Raw genomic sequence first — 13108 nt, 5'->3', positions numbered from 1 at the left:
CAGATGGTATTGATGGTATATCAATATGATTGGATGAGAGTAGATTGTGTAATAGGTATGATAAAAGTGGATTGATCGCGGGGGCGGGGAACTGGCAGTTGAGGAGCTGCATGAGTGTATATCTGCTTCTTGAGGAAATTCCTTTGGTGAACTAGAGATAAGTGAGCCTGATATTGATCTGTTAAACAGCAGATAATAGAATTTGAGGATTCTATTAATGTTCCTTAAGATGACCCTTATCCAGCCCTCTGCTCTGTAACTTAAGGCTGGATCCTCTTGGGTGGGAGCCTGAGCTGGCGAGTGGTGCTTTGAGCACTGACACTCCTGTTGGTGCCACCACTGGGACTCTTGGGCAAATGCCGCCTGTTTTGTTTTTAAATTTGGCTCTTGTTTCTCAACTTTGTAGCCCAATCTTAGCATACTTAAACGTAATTCAGATGTTAAGTGAAGTTTGCTCCTAGATAAGTGTGCATAGGCTTGCGGCCTTAATTCTTTATTATGATACATCTCTAGTGCACCCCCCCACAAAATAATAATAGTTCATTTGTGGACTTGTGCTGCAAAGGGGTTTGCTTAGCTGTTCCATGATTTTCCCACCTCCTCCCTTTACACCTTTGTCACCCAAGGGCCCCCACTGTCTTTCCCTCATTCCTTTTGATTTGCCATATTGTCAGCTTGCATATGTTTTGCCAGAGTTGGTGCTTTTATTACTTTCATCTTAGCAAAGCTTCCATATCTATATAGGCAGTTGTCTTCTTTTTATAGCTTCCCTAGCTCCACTTAACCAATTGGACACCCTTTAGGATTTACTCATGTCTTGTCTAATGTGACGAACATTGTATCTGCATGGGCTAAGAGCCAGACCAGAGAGCATTTGTATGGGTGCTTTGGTGTAATTGTAGAAGGACTCCCCGAAGCCGTGGATGGAAGGGTGGTTGCTGAATACAGGAAGCATGCTGCTTCTCTGATTAATAAGGAAATAATTCTTCCTCTGACTAAAAGCCAATCATATTGCCGCTGAAAGCAATGTGAAGATATGGATAATGGAATGGAATCATTACAAATAGCTTGCAGTGGTATGCATAACTCTCTCAGGCAAGGGGAAGGTAAACATGCTTATCCTTAAACACAAATTGTTGCTCTTGAGGTAACTGCAGTTTCTGCAGCAAATGCAAACAGCTAATTGCAATTCGTTTAACACATTTCTCTATGACTCAGGAGAAGTTCTCCTTCCAAAGGCTGAAGTACTCCTGAGCACAGACCATCCACCGACGGAGCCATTACTTTAATTTTCAAAACAAAAATGATAACAAAAATAGCAGACCAAGAGGCTTCTGCGATAAAAATAAATAAGTAGTTCATTTGATAATTGACCAAGTTCGGTAGCCACTGAATTGAGCACATCCAGTTGATTTTGTTTTTATATTTAAAGAGGAATGTGCTGCAGATCAGGGGTCCTGAATTTGTCACATAGCGAAGGTCTAGTCACCATTTGCAACTACGTGACATGTGAATGACCAGCCTAAAATAAACTGAGTGATACAAGTTTCAAGTATTGTGGCTGAAAGCATGTGGTGATTCTGCCAACCTGTTTCCAGCATGGGAGTTGTCGCAGTGCCTTGACTAAGTGGACTGTTTATTTTGTCACCCTACCAAGGTATGGTTCTGTCGATAGAGCTGGCTTTTTAGAACTTGCTAGAACAGCTAGAAGGTCTCGTCTTAATTCATACACTAAGATGGATGCATTTGTTTTCCTTGTGTTCTCCAGCTGGGAATCCCTGGCATTCTTCGGGATACAGTTCTTCTTACAACAGCAGCATCTACCTGCCTGGCACCCATCCGATGGGCAGCTACCAAGGAGGGAGAGGTATCCAGATGCCTAGAAGTGCCAGGCTGGAAGACAGCGAGCACCAACTCTCAGAAGATGGGAACCAGATCTCCATGGAGGAAAAAGATTATCTAGAGCTGCTACAGCATGGTATGGCTGAGGAGGCCGTGCATCTGAAGTGGTATGGAAGTGGAAGGCCCCTTGGAGCCAGCCTGTGTGGTTAAGAGCGCCATACAGGGTTACTGTCCTCAGCCACCCCTTGTATCATGTAATATGAAGTGGAGGCATATACAGCAGTGGTTACAATGGCCCAATCTCCCTCCCACTCTAGGTAGCAAAACCCATGATACTACTTTGCAGGAATTTTGCATGCATGCACGTTTACTCTTTTAGTCCTCTAAGCCCCAAGGGTTTTTAGTTGAACTTTCATATAAGAGTAGCCAAAATATAGATTGTTTATTTTCACATCCTTTGAATGACAACAGGTTTTCAGGATAGCAGATTTGTAACATTTAGTTCCTGTGCTCTGGGTGAGTCTAGTAGTTCTTGTTCGTAGATCAGCAACAGTCTGTGCAAACCTGTCCAATTTGGCAACTAGTACATGCAATGAGAAATAGGTGGACGGGTTGGAAGGTATTTTTGTTCAAGGTTTAAGGGTGTGTGTGTGTGTGTCCGTTTTCAGAAGTCTATCCTTACCTTTTTAAACAATACTATTGACTGATAAGAGCAGTAATTAAAGGGGCAACCACAGCCTTGGCCTCAGGTTTTTGAGGGGCCCTTGGGCAGGAAGGGTCCCCTCCCTCAGTGAATCCCACCAGCATTGTCACCAGCTGCTGCTGATCCTTTTTTTCATCATTACTACCACTTGCCTGCTTGACAGGCCGTGAACAAGCACATGGTGCCATCTATTGCTCCTCCCTCCTCACCACCATTGCCTGGGCCCAGAGCAAGAGGCAGGTGAACAAACAGGGTGCCATGGTGAAGAGGAGGAGCAACGCCAGGGGGCTCTTGTCAGTGGGCCCCTACTGATGTGTGGGCCCTCAGCACGTGCCCGGCCGGGCCTGCCCTTGACGCTGGCCCTGGGCAGGCACATCCCTGACTCAGAGAGCCTGGCAATTGGAACAGAGCAGGAGGGAGCAGCATGTTTGGGCCTGTGCCTGTCTCTTGCCTGTGATTCATAATGCTATCCATGATTTGCATTCAGACCTATCACCAGATTTTTTTCTCTTAATAATATATTTCAAATCCCTTGCTTGGCAGTCTCTAAACTCTAAATTCCAAACCAGTAAGCAAGTACCATGTAGGACAGACAAGGGCATGCTCAGTTCCCTGCTTCATGCCATCCGAAGAGCTCATTCCCCATCTGGTGTGTGAGAAGGCCTCAGAATGGGCCGGCGAGCCAGAGACGAAGCCAAAGAAGAGCAGTTTTGCACTCACAGGGATTGTGTTGATGTGTTGCCCTTTTTCCGGCCGTGTAGCTCAGGAGTGCAGCTCGTGGATGCTTATGGTTGCTCGGCGCAGTGCCCAGGCGCTTCTGGACTACGCAGTCACTGCTGACCCACGGATGCTGTTGGCTGTGCAGCGACACCTTGCAGCTTCTCAGGATGAGAATGGAGATACGTGAGTCTGCTTTGGGAAGCACAGGTGTCGTGTGGACTCTCTTTGGCACTCGTTGTCATGGGGAGAGAGGCGTCCTCCGACACCTTCTGTGTAACAGGGCGGGGAGATGACCGCCAGTCTGCTTTCAGCTTTCTTCTGAAGGCGGGGGTGGGGGTCTGCAGGGTGGTATTAGGCTGGAGATCTCTACAAATCTCTGTGCCTCTGAGATTGGAAAAAACACCAATGCAGTGGCAGGATTCCCTGACATCAAACCCTCTTTTAAAACTGCTCATGGAAGGGGATTCCATTACCTGCTTGTGCGATATATTCTCTCTCCCTTAAAGTTGGGAAGCATTTCCTGGTTTCTGACCAAAATCACTTTTCTGATGATGTCCAATTTTTGGACAATTTCTCTAATTTTTGGACAGTTTTTAAGATACTTCTGATAAAGGCTGCTCCCGTTCATCTGTCTTTGGTTTCTGTTGCTTAAGTGTGCACATTTTCTTCAGACTTTCTCATGTTTTGGGCAAACATGAGCATTTTTGTTTTCCCCTGAATTTTGTGCATATTTTTAGATGATGAGAACCATGTTGAACCCAGGACTGTAGCTGAGGCCTGGCTGGTGCTCTGCTGCTGGGTTGAGAGAGTGCTCTTTCTTCTGTGCTCTCAGCTTCAGAGTTTCTCACAGTAGCACTTGCTTCCCCCCTATTGTTTTTACCACAGGCTGACTTATCTTAACCTTGTACTCTGCTATTATGCTTTCAACTGGAAAAAGGCCCAAATATAGGGAGATTTTGGGATCTTTCTGACACGTTGGAGGAGAGAAAGAAATAAGAATTGGTGACATACTTAGATTATAATGATTAGACTCCCACTTCTGTTTGTTCAGCGCCATTGTTGCCTGCAACTGATCACAGAAACTGTAGGCTTTATCTCTCTGCTCTTAAGTTCTTGGCCTCGTTTATTTCCACAGGCCTTTGCACCTGGCTATCATCCATGAGCAGACAGCTGTGATAGCACAGCTGGTCCAAGTAGCCATCAGCATCCCAAATCAACAGATCATCAACATCGCCAATCATTTGCAGCAGGTATAGTAGACACTGCGCACAGGGCATGATTACAGCCCTCCCATCTCCATCTTTCTAGTCTTCCTAGACCTAGGGGTGGGGGCGGGGGTTTGTGTCACTATACTGCTATGGCTTTGGGCTCTCAGGGTTCTAATCTGGCAGGGGTCTTGCACAGACTTTTCCTTGGGCTTAACAGTGAATCGGTCCTACCCCATGGAGTTGGAACTCAGCTCCATGACTAAGTGATAAAAATGAACGGGTTCCCATTTCTTCTTGAAACCCGGAGAATAGATTTGGTGAACAACCACTTGGGCTGCTTCCATCTGAGCTTCCGTGAATCAGCTGTGGCCCATTGGCACCAGGCGCTGTCTCTCCGTCTGATCTTGGCTTAATCAGAGAGGCAGAGCGCTGAACCTGGCATCCTAAAGCAAGAACCTTCTTGCACTTCCTTATTCAGGTGGCGTTAGGGTAGCCTATAAGGCTAGCAGCAGTGCTAGCGTGGCTATGGCATCTGCGTGATTGCATGTCCTCTTCTTTTGATAGAGCTAGGCGATTCTCCTTCTCTCCTCAGACACCTTTGCACCTGGCTGTGATCACCTATCAGCCCAGGGTGGCTGCGTTCTTGCTGCAGGCTGGTGCTGATCCCACTCTATTGGATCGCTATGGCAACTCAGTTGTGCACCTGGCTCTGCAGCTGGATGAGGAGGAGATGCTGAAGACCCTTCTCTGCTACCTGGGCTCCCACACTCTTCACCTTCTTGAGACACCTAACTATCTCGGTGAGTGGTGTGAGGATGGTAGGAAAGTCCTCAGTTTATTTATTAAATTTTCTCAGGTAATAATTTAAAATTCATTTAAATTCATGCATCATCCGCTGAAGCCAAAACAAGGCAAAGGAAGCTAAATCCCATAAGGGTAACCCTCTTACAAACGCTAAATCCCAGTGGGCAAATCCAGCAGAAACCTAAGAGTTCTTTTGCAGCCGTGCAATAACAGCGATTCCTTGGTGTGGTTGCAGAGAACTTCAACCACATACGTAGACTACACCCAAGTATGGAAAGTATCACATAGCTCTGTATTGACAAAGCGCAAGTGTCTGCTTAAAATCAAGAAGTGTAGGCTAGCTGTAGTTTGGGCTGAGTATAAGCTCAGGTTTTAAGTCTAATACAGTAGCTCATAAACTTAAGTTCAGAGATTGACTCATCCCAAGTTTGAGAGTTTATTTATTTATTAATTTATTACATTTTTACAGTTCAGCTTTTTATTTAGCTTTAAAAAAAAAAAACACCCCATAAATTTAAAAAGTGCAGAGTTAGCCACATTCAGTGACTAAGCTGCTTGCATTCCCAATGGGGCTCAAATCACATCTTTCCTTAATCACCTACCCATTGTCTAATGATCCATTGACTATTGTCCTCTCCCCTGAATAGAAAATCTCAGTTCCATGGGGCTCAACTGACCTAGATTTCCACTCATAGGAAGCTAGTGCAGACCAGTAGTTGACCCACACCCTTCTTTGCTTTTTAAAGGAGGCCCCCTCTAATCTGGTTGGCTGCACCAGCAGTTGGGGCAAGCTAGCTAGAGCTATAAGGAGGCAGATTTGTGGGAGAGCCCAGCTCACAGAACACGAGCCCCAGTGATGAAGCATCTCAGCCCCACTGACAAAGCATCAAAGTAAAAACTATTTTAGTGCACACATGAGTTAAGCACCTTTGTAAATGGCCCAGAGAGCTTCCGCTATGGGGCAGTATATAAATGTAATAAATAAATAAAGCTCCCATGTGAGTTTAGCAACAGAGTGAGGAGGCCAGGGCAGTTGACCCTTCCCCACCTTCTCTTAATAAATAACTGTAAATAAAAAGAATTCTGAAAGTCCCCTGCCTTATCTTAGTAAATAACTTAGTTTTACATGTAAACAAGCCAAATAATGACAATAAAACCAGTAATGAAGTTATATAAGACTGTCAAGAAATACTTTTGTAAGCCGCCATGAGAGCCTTTTTTGGCTGAATGGCGGCATAAAAATACTTAAATAAAAAAAAAAAAAAAAAAAATAAAGCCAGCAGGGGTGCGAGGGCTGTCCAGTGGATTGTACTGAGTGCCATGTGTGTGACTAACGGCCAGCTGGACAGAAGACATGGCTAATTACATGGAACAACTTCTCCACCTGGAGAAGCTGAGAGAGGTAGTGAGGTTTGTGGATGAGATCTTCGGGGACCTATTAACTGTACCCTAATCCTTGGGTGATAGCTCCTCTGTTGCCAGAGAGAATGGGGGCTTGGGGAAGAAGGAGGACATCATTCCTCTGAAGAGGGAGATGATCCTTGAGAAGGGACTGATTCCTCTGAAGATGAACAAATATCCTCTTGCTAGGGGGCAAGGGGGTGGTTGTGATAATGGGAAATTTGATCATTAGACATAGGATCTGTGATGGGTGTGTAGACTGCATAGTAAATTGTCCGTCTGGTGTGAAGGTTGAGGATATTATGTTCCATCTAGCTAGCTTTGTAGATAGTGCTGGGGTGGAATTAGTGATTGTGGTCTATGTTGGTACCAGTGACTTGGGGAAAGGTAGTTGTGAGGTCCTCGGAGCCAAATTTAAATTGCCTGGTAGGATTTTGAAATGAAATGCTACTTGTTCTACGTGCAGGGCCAGCTAGACAGGCAAAGCTGAGGAGTCTCAAAGCATGGATGAGGTTGCGGTGTAGGGAGGAGGGTTTCAGATTTTATAGGCACTGGGGAACATTTTGAGAAGTGCCAAAACTGTACGAGAGGGACAGGCTGCACTTGAACCAGACTGCTGGCTCTTAATATTAAACAAAAGGTTTTAAACTAGTGCAGCTTTTAAACTGAACCGTGGGGGAAAGCTGACAGGAGCCATAAAGCATCCAGTTTGGATTAAATCAGCCCTAGAGGATGATGGTGAAAACATTTCTGATTGCCCAAACGGAGACAGGGAGGAAACAGGGCATGAGAATATGGTGAAATGATAGCCAGTCAAAGAGGCCTAAAGTTCATAGCAGAAGATGCACATGTCAGAGACATTGGGGGAGGGGCACTGTATGTAGGTGTTTCTATGCTAATGCTAGAAGCCTCTGAGCCAAGATGGGAGAGTTAGAGTAGCTGGTTATAAAGGAACACCTCAATATATTGGGGATAATGGAAACCTTGTGGAATGGAGTGAACGAGTGGGATATGGTCATCTCTGGATATAAACTCTGTAGGAAGGACGTTATGGAGGAGATGTTTTTTTCTCTATGTCAAAGGGGGCACAAAGGGGGTCAAGCAGACTAGAAAACCAGGAAGGGGCATGCTCCAACATATATGCACTGTGGGTGACAATACCAGGCTCTTAAAATAATTTAGTAATAGAGACATGCTGTTGTCCTCCAGACAGTTAGAATGTTCAGGGTGATCGGAGATGGAAAATAAAACCAGAGAAGCATCCAAACGAGGAAATATTGTAATAATGGGTGACTTCAGTTACCCCACATTGACTGGATAAATGCACGTTTCAGTCAAAGAGGTTACATTTCAAGATGCCTTAAATTATTGTGCTCTAGAATAGTTGGCCATGGAACTGACGAGAGGGGAGGCAACCTTGGACTTAATCCTAAGTGGTGCTGTCCGGGACCTAGCAAGTGATGTGAATGTTTTCGAACCAGTTAGAAATGCTGACAACAGTGCTAGTAGATTTCATATATATTTAAGTGCAAAATTTGCCATAGCGGTCTATTTGACTTCAGAAGAGGAAGCTGCTTTTGACTTCAAAAGAGCAACCACAATAATAGGAGGTCCACTAGAATTTATACTACTGGTTAGGAAAGAGTGCACCAAGTCAAAGAGGTACTAGCATGGTTAAAGGACAGTGTCAAGGAAGTTATTAAAGAAAATAAGTCTTCCTTCAGAAAATGGAAGTTCTGCCTAAATGAAGGGAACAAAAAGAAGCACAATTTTGCACAAAGGAAATGCAAGCAGATGATAAATGTTAAAAAGCATTATGAGGATCCTATCACTAACAACATCAAGGCCAACAATAAAGAATTATTTAAATATATCAGAAGCAGGAAACCAGCTAGGGAAGCAGTTGGACTGCCGGATGACAATAGAGTTAAAGGAGGATAAGGAGATTGTGGAGAAGCTGAATGAATCCTTTTCATCTGTTTTCATTGCAGAAGGTGTAGAACAGATACCTCTGCCTGAATGGATGTTTTCAGGAAGGGAGTCAGAGGAACTGAGGCAAATAGTGGTGACAAATGATGAAGTTCTCAACTTTATTAATGAATTGAATGCTGATAAATAACTGGGCCCAGATGGTATCCATGCTAGAGTACTTGAAAGAACTCAAATGTGAAACTACTGATCTTCTAACAAAAATATGTAACATGTCGCTAAGATCATGCTCTGTACTAGAGGACTAGAGAATGGGCAGGATAATGCCAATTTTTATGAAGGCATCCAGGGGGGACCCAGGAAATTACAGGCCAGTTAGCTTAATTACTATTCCAGATAAATTGATTGAAAGCAGTATTAAAGATCAAATTAGTAAGCATATAGAGGGACAAGCCTGTTGAAAAAAATTCAAAATGGGTTCTGCAAAGATAAGTCCTGTCTCACTAACTTTAATTTAGAGTTCTTTGAGAGAGTAAATAAACCTGTGGGCAGGAGTGATGTGGTAGATTGAGTGTTTTCTTGGTCTTTCAAAGGGCTTTTCATAAAGCCATTCGCCAGAGTCCCTCACCAAAGGGTCCTGAGCAAACTTAGCTGTCATTGAATTAGCGGAGAGGTTCCGTTATGGAGCAGTAACTAGTTAAAGAACCGAGAGCAGAAATAAATGGTAAATTCTCACGGAGGGATGTAAATAGTGAGATCCCACAGGAATCTGTATTAGGACCAATGCTTTTCAACTTGCTTATAAATGATCTGGAATTTGCAATAAAGTGTCCAAGTTTGCTGATGACACCAAATTATTTAGGGTGGTTAAAACAAAAAAAGCATTGCAAAGCACTCCAAAAGGATCTCTCTAAACTGGGAGAATAGGCATAAAAATGGCAAATGTGGTTCAATGTAAACAAATGTAAAATGATGTTGGGGCAAAAAAAATTCCCAATTTTACACATAAGCTGATGGGATCTGAGTTAGTGGTTACTGACCAAGGAAGCAATCTTGAGGTTCTGGTGGACAGCTCACTGAAAATGTTGACCCAGTGTGTGGCTGCTGCGAAAAAGGTACATTTCATGTTAGGCATAATTAGGAATCAAAAATAAAACTGGCAATATCATACTGCCTTATGCAAATTTATAGTGCCACCACACTTGGAAACTGAGTATAGTTCTGCTCACCACACCTTAAAAAGAATATTGTAGAGTAGGAAAAAGTGCAGAAAAGGGCAACTAAAACGATCAAGGGGCTGGTGGAGCAACTCCCCTATAGGGAATGGTTACAAATTCTGGGACTGTTTAGCTTAGAAAAAAGGCATGTGGGGGAGACACGATAGAGGTGTACAAAATTATGCCCGGGGTCGAGAAAGTGGATAGTGAGACCTTTTTCTCCCTTTCTCATGATACTAGAACCCACATCATTCCATGTTGATTAGTGGGGAATTGAAGGTAGTACTCCACGCAGCGCATGGTTAAAATATAGAATTCACAACCGCAAGATGTAGTGATCGCCACCAATTTGACTGATTAGACAAATTCAGGGAGAATAAGGCAGTCAATAGCTACTAGTCCTGGTGGCTACATGTTACCAAAACACACAAAGGCTGAAGTTGATAATAACCAATGATAAGGAATAACCAATGATAAGGAATGCCAACAGGCACACAACAGTGTATCAGTTCTAACAATTAAATCAGACAACAATAGTATCAAGAGTCAAAATAATGACTTCTTTTTTATATAATTATATAAATTTTAAACAGTTCAAACAAAAATTGAATGTTACCTCCATTATCAGTTGCTGGGGAACATGGGCAGCAGGATGGTGTTGCACTCATGTCTGCTTGTGGGTTTCTCATTCGTAGCTGGCTGGCTACTGCCTGAACAGAATGCTGGACTAGATGGATCTTTGGTCTGATTCAGCAGGACTCTTCTTGTGTGGGAAGAGTGGGTTTACGTCCTTTCTTGTGCTTGGTGCTGCGAGCCCAAGCTAATTATGCCTGGGCTTTGAAGTCCGTAAGCCTGATTTGGGTATTTTGGGTGCTCTGCCAAGAGGGGTCTCCCAATCATCCTTAAAAGTTCTACAGGATGGGAGGCGATTATTGGCAACATTTGTTATCGTAGGCCTCTTTCCTGTGCACCTTGCTGTGAAGTCCAAGAAGCTGGCCTGCCTTGAGCTGCTAGTAGAGAAGGGAGCAGATGTGAATGCAGCTGAGCGGCAGAGCGGACGGACACCTTTACACCTAGCTGTGGAGATGGATAACCTTAACCTGGCCACATACTTGATGAAGAAGGTGCGTATGGATGAGGTTGTTGATGGGCCATAGAGAGAGCACTCTTGTTTCTGCAGCCTGAAACTACAACCGAGCAGGTGCTGGGAGTTCACTGTGCCATGAACAAGTGATACTCCAGCCTTTGAAAGGAGTCAAGGTAGAGACTGTGACTGCTACCTTTTGACTCGCGTGGGAATGGGAAGAGATGCACTAGCAGAGTTTGGACACGGTTCCCTGACCATTTGGTCAAGGCGCTCTCTTTAGGCTGTGGAACAAGCAGATAGGTAAAGCTCTGAACATAGACCTTGGCTGGGTGGGCCACTGTGCTTGAACATATGAAGCTGCCTTATATGGGGGTGAGTTGCCTTCACTTATGCTAGTAATGGCTTTTGGCAGGCAAAGAGTCTTGAGTCTCAAGCAGAAAGAGGTGGTTTTCCTGGCTCTGCTCCCTGAGGCCCTTTTACCAGGAGATGCCAGGGCTCAGCATGCAGCAAGGCCCCAGCACTCCTCTGGATGCAGTTCCCAGCTGTGGGATTTGGAGATTAATCTTTACCCCCTAGACAAGATTCTTGTGCCCCATCCAGAAACAGATTCCCCACACCCTGCTTGTGTGTCAGAAAGAGGGCTACAGCAGTAGGAAGTCATCCCGGTCATCCTCATTCCTCAGGTAGAAAGTAATATGAGCCAACAAAGATAATGCCCAACTTCTTACCTTTCTGAGAAGACTGGGGGAAAAGGTTACTGGAGAGAGCAAATAAGCATGGCGGTCCAATATCTATGAGAAACATTAGTGAGAATAGAGATGGAACAGAAAGATCTGACGACAATCATGGATCTGAGAGAAGAAGGGGCAAACAAAACTTAGGGAGAAGAAAGCCAAGGCCTAAACAGAATCTAAAGAATAACCTTGAGGCAGGAAGTAAAATAAGTAGTTTCTCTGAATCTTCATTCTAGCTTCGATGCATTGCTTATTTATATTTAAGGGCTACTTTTCCATCACAAAAAGTCCTCAAAGTAACTTTAAAAACTGAAAATAAATCATGATGAAGTTAAAAAAAATGGCAATCACAGCTAAACAAAAGCTAAAAACTTATTTTTTTCAGTTTTTTCCAAACAACAAATGGGTTTCCAGCCCCTTCCCCTAGTGCAATCTGCCCCTCTCTGGTTTAACCGAACAGTGTGCTGTGCTTCTTCTGCTTCCAAATCTGATTAACTTTTTTCCCCTGGCATTTGCTTCTCGTTGCTTCTGGCCTTGTTTTTTTTTTTTTACCAGTTTGACTGGCCCTGTCTGTTGGAGGTAGAACAACCCTATTCATATCGCTCTGCTACACTTGAGGAGAAAAAAATGTACAGGAAGTACCATTGTGACTTTCTGCAATTATAATTAGGCACATTAGATATACTTGTATAAATGGCCTACTTGTGTTTTGATTGCACGGCTTCTCTTTAAGTAGAAGTCTTTTTGTGAAGTTCTTGGGAAGGAGCATTTGGGATTCAGACAATTTAGACAACAATAGCATAAAGTCAGAAGGAAAGAAACTGGGACTTGTGAAGGAGGCCCATTCTCTGACTGGGTTCACACAACAACATTAACCCATGATGGTTTATTATCCGGAACAACCCATAATGGGCTAGCATGTTGTCTGTGGGATCCCCCCCCCCCCGGTGGGTTATTTCCCTCAAATAACCTACCCTGAGAATCTACATTCTGCAATAACTGTTATTTTACCTATGGGGGATTAGCATGTTGTCTGTTGCGCAGCGGGGGTTATGGAGAACGCCTACAGAGCTGCTTGGCAAGAGCAGCCGAAACTGCAGCATCCGCTCTGCTGCTCTCATGTAACCTCTGTTTCCACCACGAAGGAAGCTGGGATATCTGGCTGGCTGGGCAGGAGGACTACAGGAGGGCAAAGTGTGTGTGAAATAAACTACTCTGTGTGGCTTGTTTGCCTGATCATCTAATGGGAGCACAATAGGTTGTTTGCATAACCATCTACCCATTGTCGCTTGCCAGCCACCATGGGATAGTGTCATGTGTGTCTGAAAGCAGAAATGAGCCACATCTGTATCAATTTTTCTTTCTTTGTTCTGGTCTAACAAATTACTCTGTATGCTTAAAGTGAAAATCTATTTTTTCAGAGTTCTGCGATCTTCATCCACACTCAAGGCATGTGTGGAGTC

The 13108-nt window shown here is 44.0% G+C and overlaps 1 protein-coding gene across 2 annotated transcripts in view; it reads left to right on the top strand.

Annotated features, from left to right (window-relative positions):
* NFKB2 (nuclear factor kappa B subunit 2) overlaps positions 1-13108 on the top strand; it is a 44804-nt gene that overhangs the window by 27032 nt on the left and 4664 nt on the right. For both annotated transcript variants that reach the window (XM_063133213.1, XM_063133214.1), the window contains 5 exons: positions 1769-1978; positions 3307-3448; positions 4401-4515; positions 5066-5273; positions 10779-10948. In XM_063133213.1, coding sequence (XP_062989283.1) covers positions 1769-1978; positions 3307-3448; positions 4401-4515; positions 5066-5273; positions 10779-10948 — 845 coding nt within the window. The remainder of the gene's footprint in view (positions 1-1768; positions 1979-3306; positions 3449-4400; positions 4516-5065; positions 5274-10778; positions 10949-13108) is intronic.

The sequence above is a fragment of the Elgaria multicarinata genome, chromosome 8 (genome assembly GCF_023053635.1).
Source record: "Elgaria multicarinata webbii isolate HBS135686 ecotype San Diego chromosome 8, rElgMul1.1.pri, whole genome shotgun sequence".
Taxonomy (NCBI): Eukaryota; Metazoa; Chordata; class Lepidosauria; order Squamata; family Anguidae; genus Elgaria; species Elgaria multicarinata.
This window is presented reverse-complemented; position numbering and strand designations above follow the sequence as displayed.